General features: G+C 39.9%; 1 protein-coding gene and 1 pseudogene across 2 annotated transcripts in view; one reads left to right on the forward strand and one right to left on the reverse strand.

Annotated features, from left to right (window-relative positions):
* Parp4 (poly(ADP-ribose) polymerase family member 4) overlaps positions 1-18,744 on the forward strand; it is a 105,739-nt gene that overhangs the window by 7,485 nt on the left and 79,510 nt on the right. For both annotated transcript variants that reach the window (XM_004854895.4, XM_021236388.2), the window contains exons 4-10: positions 1,882-1,945; positions 3,490-3,565; positions 4,466-4,579; positions 6,322-6,471; positions 7,709-7,846; positions 9,233-9,406; positions 16,763-16,923. In XM_004854895.4, the coding sequence (XP_004854952.1) occupies positions 1,882-1,945; positions 3,490-3,565; positions 4,466-4,579; positions 6,322-6,471; positions 7,709-7,846; positions 9,233-9,406; positions 16,763-16,923 (877 nt within the window). The remainder of the gene's footprint in view (positions 1-1,881; positions 1,946-3,489; positions 3,566-4,465; positions 4,580-6,321; positions 6,472-7,708; positions 7,847-9,232; positions 9,407-16,762; positions 16,924-18,744) is intronic.
* Positions 12,912-13,633, reverse strand: LOC110343926 (GPALPP motifs-containing protein 1 pseudogene; annotated as a pseudogene).

Genomic DNA, 18,744 nt, shown 5'->3' on the forward strand with positions numbered 1-18,744 from the left:
TGTTCAAATGAGAAGGGGATCTAGAGAGGGGGGAGGGGGAGGGGGAAAGGAAAGAAGGGACAAGGGAAAAAATAGAAATAAACCTTTTGTAGAGAAGGGGAAGGGGGGGTTGAAGTGAGAGGAGGGGAAGGGGAAAAAAGAAGCATAATATATCATGTAAAGGTACAAATTCCTTATAATGAATGTTACTACATACATCTAAAACGTACCAATCTGAAACAATTGGTTTCCCCTAAAGAAACGTATCTTATTTATAAACCCTGATTTTATTTTGGAATCTGGCCAGAGAAATGAATACCTCATGAATCATCCAAAAATCAGTCAGTTTAGCCAGGTACAGTGGATGTACCTGTAGTCCCAGCTACTCAGGAGGCTGAGGCAAGAGGATCACTTGAGCCAAGAAGCTTGAGACAAGCTGGACAATATAGCATGGCAAAAACCAAACAGTTCTGATAAACAATAACTTACAGTAAACACACGATGTGTATTAGCACAATAAACATTTTGGTAGGGCAAAACCTCTCTTGATAAGCAGTTGTACAAAAATGCTGCTATAGTCATTGACTTTCTTTTTTTTTTTTTTTTCCGGTCTTTGACTTTCTACTGTTTTAAAAAAAGGATAGGTAACATACAAACAGGCAGGGTGAGAGACCCCTTTTAATTTGAAAACACTGTTCACTATCCAGAATGATCTGTTCAGGTTCAGTTTCTCCAGATACACTGATGGGTTTTGAAATCATTTTTCTTTTTTTTTTTTTGGTTTTTTTGAGGCAGGGTCTCCCTTTGTAGTTCAGGCTGGCCTTCAACTCACTATGTAGCCCAGGCTGGCCTTCAGCTCACAGCAATCCTCCTACCTCAGCCTCCCAAGTGGTGGTATTACAGGTGTGTGCCCCCATGCCCTGCTAGGATTTTATTGATTGATTGATTGTAGTATCAGGAGTCAAACTCAGGATCTTGTGCTTTCGAGGCAGGCGCAGGGCCACTGAGCTAAATCCCTGGCCCCTGGCTAGGGTTTTGAAATCTTAATAGTATAATTAAAACTGGAGCTAGGGTTATAACATAGTTGTAAAGTACCTACCTTGCATACACAAGGTCCTGGAGTTAAAACCCTAGCATCAGAAAAATAATAATTTTTAAAATGAAATTATTCCTGCATATCACTATTCTATAATGTCAGGATTTCTCTATAAGAAAAATACAAAGTGAAATCTCACATAGAGCCTTTGAATTCCCCTCTAAACCAGAACACCTCTAGTTGCTTCACTTGTGACACTGTGACACTTGGAATTCATTCTAATCATGGATTATATTAGAAATCCATTTTATAGCTGCTTACCGTGATCTTTAGAGAGAAAAGTGCCATTTGAAAATTTTGTGGGTCCGATGTAATACATGTCTATCATCCCAGCACTCTGAAGGCTGAGGCAGGAGGATTTCAAGTTTGAGGACAGCCTGGGGTATATAGCTAGACCCTGTCTCAAAAAAGAAAAAGAAAATTGTATGGCTATCAATGAGGTTCAAATAATACAGATTAGATTAGAATTCTTCTAATGTGCCTATTGTGTTCCCCTTTTCCCATTTGTATTGTCCTGAGATTATCCATAACCATTTCTTTTTTTTTTTTTTTTGTGGTACTGGGGATCAAACTCAGGACCTTGTGCTTGCAAGCCAGGTGTGGTGCCACTGAGTTAAATCACCACCCCATAACCACTTCATTTAAAAAAAATTTTTTTAAACTACACTTCATTTAAAGACAGATAAAAATAGAATTGCAAATATGGTCCATATTTAAGAATCTTGACAATCCCAGTAGTTAGGTTAGCTATTAATTATAATAAATTTATGAGCTATAAATAGATATTTTATTTGCTTTCATTCTAGAAGTGAAAACAGATGATCTCACCCTGGACATTGCCCCAGAGGAAGAAATCGTGGAAATAACTGAGTAACCCAAATGTTTCATAAGCCTCAAGCACAGTATTAAAATATTATTTGTAGACTTCTCTAGATTTTTGTTTTCTTTATCTGTTAAGTTTGCATTAAGTCTGCTTTACTATTATAGTGATAATTACTTTTATTTTCTTATTATATGAGATGGGATATAATTATTAGCTTTACTAATTTTGTGTATGTGTGTGGTACTGAGGATCGAACTGAGGACCTTGCTCTTGCAAGGCAGGCTCAGCTTTACTAGTTTTTAAAGATTTCACCTGACAATAAGATTAGAGTGGACCTGGGGTTTAGCTCAGTGGCAAAGCGCCTGCCTGGCAAGTAAGAGGTCCTGAGTTTGATCCCCAGTACTAAAGAAAGAAAAAGAAAAAGATTAGGGCAGCCTGCTTGCCTGTTGAAAAGCCTTTGGAATAAACACAGTTCTTAGTCTATCTGATATTTTTAAAAATAAAAATAACCACCTTCTCCAAATGGATTATGTGAGTCTGAAGTTCTGTATGGCTTCTTAAAAATGCAGTGTTAATTAGGCATCATATTTGTACGATGTTAATAGTATATTGGTGTATGTTAATAGTAGTGTTAAAAGAGAACAAAATCCAAAATAAAAAGTATGGATGGATAATAACTATGAGTTCTTTATTTTAAGTGGAAGTTGAAGCCAGGAACAGTGGCATGTGCCTGTAACCCCAGCAACTCTGAGAGGCTGAGGCAGGAGGGTGATAAGTTTGAGCCTAGCCTAGTCAACTTAGTGAGACCCCGCTTCAGAATAAAAAATAAATAAATAAAAACCACTAGGCATAAAGCCCAGTGCTAAAGTACTTGTTTCAGGGCCGGGGATTTAGCTCAGTGGTTTCGCCGCCTGCTGCGCAAGTGCAAGGACCCGAGTTTGATCCCCGGTACCAAAAAAAAAAAATAAAGTACTTGTTGCACATGTGTGAGGCCCTGAATCAGTCTCCAGTACTGGAAAAACAAAGAAGGGTCAGCGCACCAGGCAAACCCAGTGGTGTCTCCAGAGCAGGTAGCAGTGTTCTTTCCTGTATGCTTTCTTCGTGTACACCTGCCTTCCAGTATAGATGTCCACGGTTCTGGACATCTCACCCTGGACATGAAGAGCTAGAAAATTATGCAGATGAGTAATTGCTCTGATCATTATATATTATATGCATATATCAATAATAGTGATGATTCACACTATATACCTTACATATGTACAATTAAAAATATTAATAATTGTTTTGAGACAGAATCTCCTTAAATTTCTAAGTTGCCCAGGTTGGCTTTGAACTCATGATTGTCCTGCATCAGCCCCCTAAGAGCTGGAATTATGGGTGTGCACTATACCTAGCCTAAAATTTTTTTTCGAAACTATGCAGAGGAGAAATCTGGTTCATTTCTCATGATCTTTTAACCATTTCTAGAAAACCTAAGGAGGCAGTAAGGGCTCATAAATGTATTTCATGGGGAGTTAGGAGAGTTATTATAAAATTTTGATGCCTAAAAATTCATTTTAATGTAAAATTTTAATTATACAAATTTCAGGTTTTGCGCAGAGAATGTTGAAATTCCTTATTTTTCTCAAGAATTTGAAATTGCAAAATATAACACCTTGGAAAAAGTGAGTCTGATTTTTATTTAGGAAAAAATAAATTGTTTGAATGACTTCCGAGCATTTTTTCTGTTTGAACATTTTCTCATTGTTTTGAAAAATTGTTTATATATTAGATATAATATAGTTCATAATATATGAGTTGGTTTTTACCAGTCAAAATATTTTTATGTTTAAAATTTAAATTTTTAGTGTTTTAATTATAAAAGTAATATATACTCATAGTACAAATTTTTTTTCATAGTACAAATTTTAAACAGTAGAAAATATTAATATGTCATTAAAAATAAGTCTCCCTGTTATTAACAGTGATTTGGGCCGGGGATTTAGCTCAGTGGTTCTGCCGCTTGCCTTGCAGGTCCAAGGACCTGAGTTTAATCCCCAGTACCAAAAAAACAAAACAAAACAAACAAACAAAAAAAGTGATTTATATTTGAAAAGGTAGATTTGACCTCAGGTACTTATGCCACAGTGAATTGCTCTTCCTTTTGCATGCAAATAAAAACAGAAAGCTTTTCTTTGACAAAGTCACACAAATGAAAGTCAACATTTGCCTTCAAAATGGTACTCCATTTAAAAAAAGTGGTACTCCATCTATGTTTTTTAGATATTTTAATAAAATGTAAATTGATAGTAACATTTTCCCCTGTGGTAAGGAAAAAATAAAAAGTGGTATACTATATACATATACTGAGAAAATATAGGAGTGAAAATATAAAAACATGAATGGTGATTATTTCTCTGTGGTAGGATTTCAGGTGATTTTTATTCTTGGTACTTTTCTATATTTTCCAAGCTACATCTCTAAAAATACATGTATTACTTTGTAATTACAATCAGCATCTTTGAGTACAGTGTGCAACTAGTTTTTTCCCCAGCACAGCTTCTGGAGACGCCCGTGTTTTCCAGGGAGGAGCAGACAGAGGCCAGGAAACGGTGGTGGTAGAGCTGCAGTGTGCCCAGGAGCCGGGAGACAGTCCTTTTCTGATATCCGCCCACTTCCTGCTGGCTGATGGCATGCAGGTGATGCTCTTTATATTGGTACCTGTGTATCTATCCACTTTTGTTCCTAAGTAGTTTCCTTAAAATCAGTCAAGGAACTAGCCAGCCTGCTATCCTTGTTCTTCTTTGCCTGTTGTCTTAGTCAGCTGGGGCTGTTATAAATAGTCTGGTATTTGGTGGCTGGGTGGATTAAACAACAGATATTTGTTTCTCAGTGCTGGAGCTGGAAGTCCAGGACTGAGATTATCATGCAGGGTTGATTTCCTCTGGATTTTCTGTCCTTGCTTTGTTGTCGTATGTCCTCATTTCTTCTTTTTATAAGGGTACCAGTCATACTGGAGTAGAACTTAATCCTCATGAGCTTCATTATCTTTTAGAGTTAACTTAATTACCTTACTCAGTTCTGTGCTGAGGAACTGGCTGAGGTTAAGACTCCAGAATATGAATTGGGAGGGAAGCCACAGTTCAGCCTATAATACCTGGTAAATAGTTCTTCAGCATAGAAACATTCTCTTTTGGAATATGAGAAGTAAGTACTGTGTCCCCTAACTAGAGCAGCTCAGGGTTCTGTCAGAGAAGAACATTCATTAGGTGCAAAGTATACAGGATTCCTGCTCCTGGTCCACAGTGCTTACAGAATATTTTCCAGTGTGTATACCTCTTAAGCAGTTCATCAACACACTTCATCAGTGGCTTGCTGTATACCAGGAATTCTGCTAGGGCCAAGACCAAAAAATTTAAAAAGTGCTGCAGGCCCTGACCCTCAGAAATCACCTATATGGAAAGATACAACACTCTCCTGTTGCAGTCTACTGTGATGCTTCTGATTTTGGAATGTGTATGAAGTATTGAGGGCTAAGGTCACAGAACCCTGGGACCAGAAATACGGGTTTTGGAGAAGCCGTGACACCTTTCCCCGTGGTCAGTGTCGAGTGGAGAGTATGATTCCAGTGTAAAACAATTAGGAAATGAAAATAAGCCCAGAATTTGTGCCTCAAAGTCAGATAGAACATGCAACCCCACCAAAGTTCTTCTCAGCTAGACTTTTAGACTAGGGATCTACTGTGGGCCCAAAACACAGCAGCTGGCAGGATCCATGTTGCTTCTCAGTGGGAGTGGGCCTCATAGGGGCCCACATGGGCTCTGGGAGCTTCTCACTTTGCCCTGCTCCAGTGTCAACCCAGGAGCAAAGGAAGGAGACTCATATTGTGTGGATACAGGATCCACTAGCTGAGAGGCCCTGCCCCTCAGGAGCCTGTATCTCTTGTAACATGGGTCCAAGGTGCCCCCAAGAGATGTACCCAGTTCCATGAGTCACCACTCTTGAGAAACCCCAAAAGGCTAGAAAGTCAGTTGTTGTTTTTTTTGTTACCGGGGATTGAACTTGGGTCCTTGTGCTTTCGAGGCAGGTGGGGGAACCACTGAGCTAAATCCCCGGCCCTGGAAATTCAGTTTTAAAAGTTCATTCAGGTAGCATATAAAGTAAGGTCTGTAACCTCCGAATGAGTGTTTGAATAACTCTCCCAGGAATTACATGGGTCTTTTCTGTCTATTGTAGCCACTCAGACTTTTTTCCCCTTACTTTTAGGTTTTAGTCTTTTTTGTGAAAAAATGGAAGATTTAAGTAATTCTTTAAGAAAACTATTTGCTAAACCCCTTCATGGCAGGGATCTAATGCCCTATATTCAGTACATAGTAGACATTCAAAAAAGATGTATGTGTTAATAAGATACTGTACCTTTGCTCTATACTATAATTCACAGACTAGAAGAGAGTTCACTGTAAAGAAGACCTCTGCAGATGCAAGTGAATATTATGAATACTACATTGAAGAGTTGAAGAAACAAGGATTTCTGCTCAGAGAACATTTCACACTTGAAGCAACCCAGTTAGCATCTGAAAAATTGCAAGCAGTAAGATTGATACGTGCTTTTTATGTTATTGGTTGAAATTTTTTCCTTGCAGAGATGGGGATCAAACCTGACCCCTTGCTCATGCTAAGCAAGCACTCTACCACTGACCTACATTGCCATCCCTATTGAATATTTTTAATGGAAATGTTTTCTTTGTTACAAATAAAATTGATAGGAGAGAAGATAAGGAGTTAAAGAAAGGAAAGATAAACTCACGGAGGGCATAGATGTAGAATGTGGGATGAGTTTTAGGAAAGCCATGAAACTGATTCCTTATTTCAGTAATGACCCCTTAAAAGATTTCATTATGGGCCAGGGATGTAGCTCAGTGGTTCCGCTGCCTGCCTCACAAGCGCAAGGTCCTGAGTTCGATCCCTTGGTACCAAAAAACAAAAAAAAGATTTCATTATACTCTAGGCCAAGTTGAGGGTCCTTAACTCTGACCACATGTGTTTAATGCCATTGATAGGCCTAATTCTTACAGGATGAAGGGAAAGACAAGAGAAAATAAAATTGAAGAAGAGAGGTGGCGGTGGGGACAGAATCAGAGAAGAATAGAGGGAGAGCCAGCCTGTAGAGGAAGCCTGGTGTGTTATGGTTACCTGGTGTCTTAGTCCATTTTGTATCACTATCACAAAATATATGAACCTGGGCACTTAACAGGTAAAGAAGTTTATTTGGCTCACAACTGGCTCACAATTCTGGTGGCTGGGAGGTCCAAACAGCATGGCACCAGCATCCTGGCAGGGTAGGGTGGGTGGAGTGTTGGCTGCTGCACACCATGGTGGAGAAGTGGAAAGGGAAGCAATGCTTCTTCCCTGAGAAAAGCCCTAATCCCTTCTGAGGGCAAGGCAGTACCCTGTGATCCAACCACCTCCTACCAGGCCTCACCTCTTCTGTTCTATCACCTGAGCACTGCCATGCTGGGTACCAGGCTCCGAGCACAGAACCTATGGGGGACACACTCAAGACGTGCCCAAGCTCTTGGGTGAGGATGGCTCTGCTATGTTGTGATTCATTCTTGTTTTTTGAGACATGGTCTCCCTATGTAGTTCAGACAGGCTTTGACCTCACTATGTAGCACAGGCTAGCGTAGAACTTGTGGCAATCCTCCTGCCTCAGCCTTCCGAGTACTGGGATTACAGGCATACACTACCATGCCCAGCTCCCTGTCAGTTTTAAAGAAAGTCACTTGTGATGTTTTTTGTGGTGATTCTTTGTTATTCCCTTGTCACAGTTGCTTTTGGAGGAGGTCATAAACTCAAGCACTCTGAGCCAAGAGGTGAGCAGTTTGGTGGAAATGATTTGGGCAGAAGCTCAAGGCCACCTGGAGCACATACTTCTCAAGCCTATGAACAAGATTAGCCTCAATGATGTGAGTCCTGTGTGTCCTTGATACAGAATGTGACAAACCCGCTTCCTGGTTTATTCGTTTAAATAATTTTCTGCTGGTTGGATTGCCCTAGAATTCATTCCTTATTCTTTCCTCGTACCTTGAAGAAAGGAGACACTTAAGAGAACTAGGGGAAGAAAAAGTCAGGAAACTATACATCCCTGCCTGTACAATGTCAGGCTGTTGTTGCTGGCTAATCAGCAACCCTAAGCCTCTGGGCCATAGTTTGTATCAAGCCCAAGGGACAGGGACAGCCTTGGCCTCCAGTTTAAGATACCCAGTCTCTGACCTTTTTCACAGTAACTCCTTCACCATTTGATGGTCTTAGGAAATGCAAGCACACTTTTAGCCCTCCAGAAAATGCTAGGCTCTTTCTGATTATATAGTTGAATAGTCGCACTTGAAAGATGATATCCCCAATGGCACAACTTATGCAACTGCCTTATAATGAAGATAATACAGGCAATTTTCTCTTACGGAATTAAATCAACTTATTTTAGGGAGAAAATGGTTTCCTGGTGTCAGGTCCACAAAACATTTGTGTAGTTAGGAACATGATCTGGTGGGTTTGTTCCTGGTTTGATGCTGATGTCTTCCTACATTTCTCATATGAAAAGCAAATGTCCCACAGTTGCATTAATTTTTCTCTGTTGTATGAATATGTATGTGTAAATGTGGACACATGTATCAAAATACATGGCTCTGGTTCTTTCCTCTGGTTAAGTTGAGGCCAGTTTTGGAAGAGTCCTCAAGGTATCATTGTCACAGCTGACCTGTCTCTAGTAAAGATCATCGTTTGCCTGTGGAAGCTAGCTTTCCATCACTGTAATGAAGTACCTAAGAGAATCATCCTAGAAAGAGAAGAGGTTTCTTCTGGTCCCATTTATATGAGGCCCGTGAGGCAACATATCGTAGCAGGGGCATATGGCAGAGCAAAACTGCTTACCTCCTGGCCAGGAAGAAAAACAGAAAGAGGAAGGGCTAGGCCCCTGCGGTCCCCTTCAAGGGCACCAATAGTGACCTAAAGACCTAATACCTAGTGTTCTAGGTTACGCCTATTAAAGGGTGTACCACATCCCCAAAACCCAGCTTTAACACCAGGACCTTCAGGGACATCTAAAAGACAGACTAGCAGCAGCTATCCAGTGGAAAACTGATAGCTACAATGTATCCAACAAGTACTTTAGATAATTTTGCATATGCCACTTCAGTTCTGTGGTTTTTAAGATTTAATTTTGGGCTGGGGATTTAGCTCAGTGGTTTCACCACCTGCTGTGCAAGCCCAAGAACCCGAGTTCAATCTTTGGTACCAAAAAAAAAAAAAAAGATTTAATTTTAATAAGTACATATATGCCTTTCTATTTATAGGTGAGCAAGGCAGAGGGGATTCTTCTTCTGGTAAAGACAGCACTGAAAAATGGAGAAACAACAGAACAATTGCAAAAGATGATGACTGAGTTCTACAGATTAATACCTCACAAGCAAGCAGCAACCAAAGATATTAACCTGAGACTGTTAGCCAAGAAAGAAGACCTCTGCCAGGTAAACCTCAGTAATAAAGAATTCGGTTTCCAGTTGGGGGGGCACATTCTTAAAACTATGATGAATAAGGATAACACTGAATCAACTGTTTTCTCTAGCATTGTGCTCAAAAATAAGTTGTTGATCCTTTCATTCTGTAGTGCTGTGGGTCCTTCCAGAAGTTATCTAAACCATATTCCCAAATATGAATGCTTTTGCATAGTGATACAAATGCAGAATCTTTAATTTATTTATTTATTTATTTATTTATTTTTGGTACTGGGGATCGAACTCAGGACCTTGGGCTTTTGAGGCAGTCATGGTGCCACTGAGCCAAATCCCCAGCCCAGAAATATTTTTTTAAAATAATGTGTGATAAAAATAATTTTCCAGGTTCTGTGATAAATTAAGATTTTTTTCTGCAGGAGAAATAGTAAACACTTAGAGGGGGTTGTGTTTTTTTTTTTGTTTTGTCTTTGTTTTAGCAATGTAGACTCACACATGCTAGACAATTGATCTACCCCCTGAGCTGCATCTCCAGCCCCTATCATAAAATTTTTAGCAAATAGTACATTCTAAAATAATAATAATAAAAAAATATGTATAGTAAATATATAAACCAGTACCACAGGGTTTTTTGAGGCAGGGTCTCCCTTTGTAGTTCAGGCTGCCCTTGAACTCACTATGTAGCCCAGGCTGGCCTTGAACTCACAACGACCCTCCTGCCTCAGCTTCCCAAGTGCTGGGATTACAGGCATGTGCCACCATGCCCAGCAGTTGCTTATTACTATTATCAAGTATCATGTCCTGTTCAAAACTGCATTGCTATTATTTTATGAGTACATATTAATGGTACAAATTAGTGGGGTTCACTGTGCTATTTCCATGCATACATGCGGTACGTTGATTATGTCCATCTGCCCGTCTGCCTAAACCTCCTCACCAGCACCCTTCCCAAGCCCGAAAAGTCCCTTTTAATTTTTTTCTGTCCTCCCTCCCCTGTACCCTTCCCCATCTCGTAGTCGCCTAGTTAGAATAGTTATCATCAAAAAAACAAATAAATGCTGGTGAGGATATAGACTAATGGGAACTCATACATTCTTGGTGGGAAAGTAATTAGTAAGCTAATATGGAAAATAATATGGAGATTTCTTTAAAAATGAAAAATAGAGCCAGATGTGGTGTTGTACACTTGTAATCCCAGATACTTTGGAGGCTGTGGCAGGAGGGTGGCACATTTGAGGATGGCACCTTGGACAATTCAGAGACCCCAAACTAGAGCACTTGCCTAGCACACACAGGTCTTGTGTTCAACCCTCAGCACCACACAAAAGAAAAGAAAAATACAAATATCATGTGACCTAATAATTCCATGTTCAGAAAAGGTGAAATATTTATAGCAAAGATAGTTTCACCTCTGTATTTATTGCAGTGATCTTCATAATAGCCAAATGTGTTATTCTTTTTTTTTTTGGTACTAGGGATCGAACTCAAGACCTTGCGCTTTCGAGGCAGGCAGCAGCACAACTAAGCTAAATCCCCGGCCCAAAATGTGTTATTCTTTTGTACTCCTGGCCTTGTACTAGGCATGTTTATGGCAGCATACCCACACATATGTGAGCAACTTACTGCCCTGTGAATGTTATAATGACAACTGTGACCCATTAGGTGATAGACATTTTTAGCTTCATTATGGTCTTCTGGGACCACTGTCATAGATGTGGTCAACCATTAACTTAACCAAAACATTATGTAGTGCGTAGCTGCACAGTGCCTGGAATACAGAAAACACTTTATGACTTTATTTATTTATTTATTTATGTATTTTTTGGTACCGGGGATCGAACTCAGGTCCTTGCACTTGCACAGCAGGCAGTGAAACCACTGAGCTAAATCCTCGGGCTTATGACTTTTTTTTATATTTAACATTTTTATTTTACACTGCAAAAATTAAAAACAAGCAACCAACCAGAAAACATGAAGTAAGGTCATCAAATGATGTAAAGTCATCCTTTCCAGGAACAGAAGGTAGACCAGAGCAGGTTTTCCTTAAAACCACATATATTTTGGGCCAGGGATTTAGCTCAGTGGTTCTACTACTTGCCTCGCAAGCGCAAGGTCCCGAGTTCAATCCCTGGTACCAAAACCAAAACAAAACACATATATCCTTCGGGCTGGGGATTTAGCTCAGTGGTTTCACTGCCTGCTGCACAAGCGCAAGGACCTAAGTTCATCCCCGGTACCAAAAAACCCCCCAAAAAAACCAAACAAACAAAAAAACCCACATATATCCTTCTTCACTGCTGCTTGTACTCTGCTAGGTTTTGATCCTTCTTTGGTCATAGTCTGGATCATTTTCCTCATCTCCTCTTTTCCCTTCCTCATCCACTTCTTCACCTTCTTCATAATCTTCATTATTGTCTTAGGTACTTTTCTTGTCGCTGAGGCAAAATACCCAACACCCAGAGTTAAAAGGGGAAAGGTTGGGCTGGGGATTTAGCTCATCAGCATAGTGCCTGCCTGGTGAGCATGAGGTCCTGAGTTTGATCCCCGGTACGAAAAAAAAGGGGAAAGGTTTATTTAGCTCACACATTGTACAGGCTTTGTACTTGTTCATAATCAGCTGGCTCCAAGGCAGGGTGGCACATGGCAGAGGGGCAACAGTTCATGGTGGACTAAAGATAGAAAAGCAACAAGGGAACCTTAACAGCGTCTTTCTGCTCCTTTTACCTTATGCAGACTGGGGATTAAGGCAGTACCAAACCAGTCAGAGGACTGGATAAGTAATCACATGCCCTTAATCCCGGGATCACTCCCTCTTAGATTCATCTACCTCTGAAAAAGCCACCTGTGACTGCATGGGACCTTGGGGGGACATCTATACCCAAATCATAACAGTCATCATCTACCATAGATTCTCCAGTAAGGTTATAGGCTTACGTAAAAAATGACCAATTTCAAAGCTCACAGCAGGGATAGCTTTAGCAGCAGCATCCAGATCTCCACTCAGGAACTTCAGGAGGAGCAAAAAAATTAAAGGATCCTTGGAAACTGTTTTGGTCAGAGTACAAACTGTCCCATGTTCCTTTATGTTTCTGCTTCTTTTTAATGATTTTTGAAGTGACATTCTTTCCTTTTTTTCCAATTTGTTTGGCGCCCTGTACAGCCCATAATTCCAAGTCCATCAAATGAAAAGGGATCAGAATCATCTGGTTCAGATCTCATCCTATATGTCTTTGTCAACACTTCATTTGTGAAATATTCGTTGGGTTCAAAGTGAAATTCTAAGATAAAACTCATAGGATAGCCAGCATCTGAGAACGTCCGATAATGTCCTTCATATACTTCAGAATAGGTTCATCATGTTCCTGAACCATGTCACTGAGCAAGTCAACATTTTTTTAAGCTTAAAATTTACTTTATTATAAAAGGAAATATGTTTACTATATAATTATTATAGACAATAATTATTCAGAAAGGCTCAAATGGATGAGTATGAAAATATACCTCACTGACATATACGTACTTATAAAAACATATTACCTTTGCCATGTGAAAATTTGGTGTTCAGTTCTCTAGATTTCTTTATTAGGGCTTTTTTCTGAGCATCATCAAATTGATTAACCTTGAAATCCTTATCACAGTCAAATGGTATTCTCTCTTGGGGCTTATTTTTATCTTCAGTGGCCTTATTCTTTAATTTTTCATGATGAATGTCCATATCTCTTCCTGAAAATATATATTCCTCATCCTTCTTATTGAATGACTTCTTTGTTTCTTGTGTTTCCTTAGCCTTCCTTTCCCGGTCAGCTGGAGTATCTGTCCAGACGGATCAATCTTCGGATTTGTCATCAGCTCTTCTTTTAAAGGTTCTTGGCCCAAGACCAAAGTCTTTCATTTCTGGAGGAAGCTCAGTCATCCATGATTCTCTTGTAATTGGTTTAGATGAATCATCATCTCCTTTAGTTAGTTTGTCTTTCGTTCTTTGGGCCCTTTTTTCAAACTCCGTCATTACACTATAGTTAACGGGTCCCTTTGCAGGCATTGGTCCAACAATATCCTCATCTTCACTGTTATGTTTCCTGAGAGTTGCAGTATGATGATTCTTGTCCTGGATCATCTCTGCCTTTGTCACTTTTCTGTGTAGATTTAATGAAACCAGGGGGCAATGCAGGACCTATTATAGGCCTTGGAGAAGAATCATCCTGATTTTTAAATCCAGGAGGAAGGGCAGGTCCAAAAAGCCTATCATCATCATCATCATCCTGATTTCTCTTCTGCTTTCTTTTTTTTTTTTTTTTTTTTGGTACCATGGATCGAACTTTGGCCCTTGTGCTTGAGAGGCAGGGAGCGGAACCACTGAGCTAAATCCCTGGCCCTTCTTTTGCTTTCTTGTAGGTGGACCAGTGTCATTTTCTTCAGATTCTTGATTTCCTTCTTCATGCAAAGAACTACTGTCTTCATCACTGTGTGATGAATCAGAACTACTGCTTTTATAATTAGGGGGCAGAGCAGGTCCTGCAACGGGGCTCGGCTCCCACTCCATTTCCTCTCCTGTCTCACAGTTCTTGAAGCCGGGCGGCAGCACCGGCCCTATCAGGTCTCTCGCAGACAATGGTCACGCATTCAAGTCTATCAGCGCAATGCAAGTCAACATTTTTAAAAACAGTCAACCAAAATTCAGGATTTCCTTTAGGATCTTTTTCTTCATGTTTTTCTCATCTTCAATCTTGGCCTTTTCTTTGAGGCCCTTTGAAATTTCATCTTCTTCATCTGGTTTCCATTCACATTCTTCTTCTGTAGGTTCATCAATTGCATTAATGATCTCAAATCATTTATCAAGTGGAGGCTGATAGAGGACAGCATACCTCCTTTCAAGATCATGAACTTCCTCATAGAATTTGGCTTCTATCTATGTACATTTAACTTGCAGGTTTTTGAGGGCATTCATTCTTCTTTTAACTACTCTAGGCAAGCAGCAGCTAGTTCGGGGAGTCAGGCAAGGGAGTTACTCAGGATGGCCACTGGGAAGAGTAGGAGGTGGTGCCATGAGCAGATGACACTGAAGAAGAAACACACCTCATGATTTTAAAATCAGAACTGAACTTGAAGCCTAATGATATGAGGTCCCTTTAGTCAGAATCTTCTCTCTGTGGGATTATGAACAACTGATTTAACTTCTTAGGGCCTCACTTTCTTCATCTTAATAATGAGACAATACCTATCTCAGTGTTACGTGAGGATTAAATGAATAATGTATCTGAAATGCCTGATTATGACGTGGTGAACAAATGTACATTTATTATGTAGTGCTGTGGATGGAACCCAGGGCCTTGTTCATGCTAGGCAAGTACTCTACCATTGTACACTTATTGTCGTATATCATGCTATCAGTGAGTGAACTTTTTTAATTTCGTTATTGATGGATTGGTTAGTTGTTTGATCACAGTACTGGGGATTGAATTCAGGGTCGTTTTTACTGAGCTACATTTCCAGCCTTTTTAAAAAATTTGTTTTTTATTAATACATATTGATCACATTCATATTAGGGAATTTGTACCTCTATATAATATGTCTTAATTCTTTTTTTCCCCATTCCTCCTCCCCTCCCCATTTACAAAAGCTTAGTTTCTATTTTTTTCTTTCCATTCTCCTTTTTTCCTTTTCCTTCCTTCCTGTCCCTCTCCCCTCTCTTGTTCCCCTTTCCATTTGAACATTTTCTTCCTTCTTCCCAGTATCTATCATCCATTTTGTGCTGATTTATGCTTTTGTTTCTCATACAGCAGAAACAAAAATGATATTTAAACATATGTGTCTGATTTATTTTGCTTGAAAGTGAGGTCTCAAGGTGCATCCATTTGCCTAAAAATGTCTCAAGTTTATCCTTTATGGCAGAGCGGTACTCCAATGTATATAAAAACCATGTTTTTCTTTATCCATTCATCCATTGACAGGCATTGAGGCCATTTCCAAGATTTAGCTGTTATAATCTATGGGGGGTTTTTTTGGTACCGGGGATCAAACTCAGATCCTTGCACTTGCACAGCAGGCGGTGAAACCACTGAGCTAAATCCCCGGCCCGATTTAGCTGTAAACATGGGTGTGCATATATCGTTGTGATATGATGCTTTAACTCTTTGGGAAACATAAGAAGAAGGGAAAATGTGGGTCAAATGGAACCTCTAGTTTTAGTTTTTGGAGGAAGATTTCCATATTGGTTGTACCATTTATACTCCCACCAATAGTGGAGAAGGCCCTTTTCCCCCACAGCCTAATGGAATAGAATAGAAAATGCAGAAACAACTCCAAGCACGCTCAGCTACCTTATCTTTGACAAAAGGGCCAGACACATTCACTGGAAGAAAGATAGCCTCTTTAATAAATGGTGCTAGGAAAACTGGCTTTCCACATGCTGAAGATTAAAATTAGACCCATATCTCTCACCATGCACTAAACTAAAGTCAAAATGAATCAAAGATCTAAATATTAAAACAGAAACAATCACCTGAAAGATAAAATAGGTAAAACTCTTGAAGACACAGGTATAGGCAAAGACTTCATGAACAAAACCCAAATTGTAAAGGAAATATAAAGAATCAACGACTGAGATCAAACTAAAAAAATCAGACCCCTCAAATTTAAAGATCCAACCCAAAAATGGGCATCTGAAATGAATAGACACTTCTCAGAGGGAAAAATACAAACAGCAAAGAAATGAAAAAATGCTCAACATCACCAGTCATTTGAGAAATGCAAATTAAAACAACACTGAGATTCCATTTCACTCCAGAAAGAATGGCTATCATCAAGAAATCAACCTTTTTAAATTTTTTACGTTGAGGATCTTATTAAGTTGCTAAGTTACCCGGGTTGGGCTCAAACTTGCACTCCGTCTGTCACAGCTTCCCAGTGTGCTGGGATAACAGTTGTGTGCTACCATGCCCAGTTTGTTTACTTTTGAAACAGGGTCTCACTATGTTCCTCAGACTGGCCTCAAGCTTCTGGGCTCCAAGTGATTCTTCTGTCTCGGTCTCCTGAGTAGCTGTGGCTATAGGCATGTGCCATCATGTCCAGGTTTTATTAACTAATATATCACTGACAACAAATATTGATCAAAAGCTTTGGGAAAGCGGGCCATGATGTAAGCCCATAATCCCAACACTCTAGGAGATTGAAACAGGAGTATTACAGGGGCTGGGAATATAGCTCAGTGCTCAATCCCCAATACTATAAAAAAAAGAAGAGAAAAGTTTAAAAACACTTTTAGGGACAAAACATCTGATTTTCCCTATCTTGGAGGCAGTGTTAATGTAATGTAAATATTAATCTTGATATGTGGTGATTCTAACATCTGTGCATCATCATTTCCACCTATAGCTAATAAGAGACATGGTTAACGTCTGTGAAACTCATTTGTCCAAACCCAACCCACCATCTCTTGCCAAATACCAAGCTTTAAGATGCAAAATTGAGCATGTTGAACAGAACACTGAAGAGTTTTTGAGGATTAGAAAAGAGATATTGCAGAATAATCACAGGTAAGTATAAAGGAGATATTTGGAGTCAGTTATGATGAAAAGCTCTATGAGATTCTATTAATGAGCTGATCAGGATAATTAACTAGAAAATTCAAACCTCAGCACTGTAACAAAACGGCTATAGTATAATGATGAATTACCTTGTTCTGTGTTTATAGCAGGGCCTGGATATTCTGTTCTTGCAAACACTCCCTACTATTCCACTCTGATTTTTTTTCCTGGTTTTTGAGACGGGATCTTTCTGTATAGTTCAGGCTGGCCTTAAACTGACTATGTACCCCAGGTTGGCCTCGAACTCCCAGCAGTCCCCCTGTCTCAGCCTCCCAAGTGCTGGGATCACAGGCACATGCCACCATGTCTGGCAATGGGTTACCTAATTCTTTTTTTTTTTTTTGGTACCAGGGATTCGTTTCCTTGTGCTTGCGCAACAGGCGGTGAAACCACTGAGCTAAATCTCCGGCCTGGGTTACCTAATCTTAATGAGGATTAAATTTAAGTTTTCAGGAGCTGGTGGCCTAACTCAGAGGAAGAGCACCTGCCTAGCACGGGAGAGGCCCTGGGCTCAATCCTCAGCACTGCCAAAAAGAAAAAAATTAAATCAAGAGATGTTTGAGTCTGTTTTGACAGGCTTATAGTGGAAAATTCATGTAAATTAAAATTTACACATGCAGCCCTGTGGATGTACCAGATTCTAACATGGCCACTCTGTGGTGCTGAAAAGCTGGAAAACATTTCAAGAAGTATGGCATTCTTAAATCTCAGTTCCATTTGCATCCTCACAACTGCACACTGATGTGCATTCTACAATAACAACATTTGCGATAGATCTGCTGCTCAGAAGCCTGCGTGGGTGTCAGAACTTGGGCCTGGGGTCAAGGTTCAGAAACTGCTGATTGATGTTCTAGAAGGAGGGGCTAGCTTTCCTCCACCAGTCCATTCATCCCCCACAGCGCTCTCTTCCCTAAAGCCTTTCTCCTGAGCATTTCCAGCATCTCACATTTCTTTGTCATGGGCCTGGTTTACCCTTCACATTTCCTTAGAACCAACAATGGTGTGATGTAGCCCCTGTAACAGCTTACAAGAGCCAGATTTAAAATTTGGAACCAGAGAAACTGTTCGGTATTTACACATGTGTGTCCTATTTATTTCACTTAAGAGTATGTCTTCAGTGTGCATTCATTTAGCTATCAATGACTCTAATTTCTCATTCTTTATGGCTGAGTAGTACTCCATTTTATTTTAAAAAACCACATTTTCTTTCTTTTTTTTTCTTGGTACCGGGGATTGAACTTGGGTCCTTGCGCTTGCGCAGCAGGGGGTGGAACCACTGAGCTAAATCCCCAGCCCCCCAAAACCACATTTTCTTTATCCAGTTGATGGTCACTTGGGATGTTTCCAAGCTTTAGCTGTTACACACTGTGCTGCTGTAAACATGGGTGGGCATATATCACTGTGGTATGATTCTTTTAATTCTTTTGGGAAGATACCCAGTAGAGGAATAGCTGGGTCAAATGGGACCTCTAGCCCTAGTTCTTTGAGGTGTCTCCATACTGACTTCCACAGTGGTTGCACCAGCCTGGACTCCCACCAACAATGGAGAAGGGTTCCTTTCTCCCCATAGCCCCGCCAGCATTTGTTATTGGTTGATTTCTGGATAGCAGCCATTCTTTCTGGGGTGAAGTGGAATCTCAGTGTTGTTTTCATGTGCATCTTCCGAATGACCAGTGATGTTGAACATTTTTTCATATATTTATTTGCTGCTTTTACTTCTTTGTGTGAGAAATGTCTGTTCATTTCAGATGCCCATTTTTGAATTAGGTC

Source organism: Heterocephalus glaber, unplaced genomic scaffold (genome assembly GCF_053883595.1).
Source record: "Heterocephalus glaber isolate CG9 unplaced genomic scaffold, H.glaber_assembly_v1.0 deba00001719, whole genome shotgun sequence".
In the NCBI taxonomy this organism is placed as follows: domain Eukaryota; kingdom Metazoa; phylum Chordata; class Mammalia; order Rodentia; family Bathyergidae; genus Heterocephalus; species Heterocephalus glaber.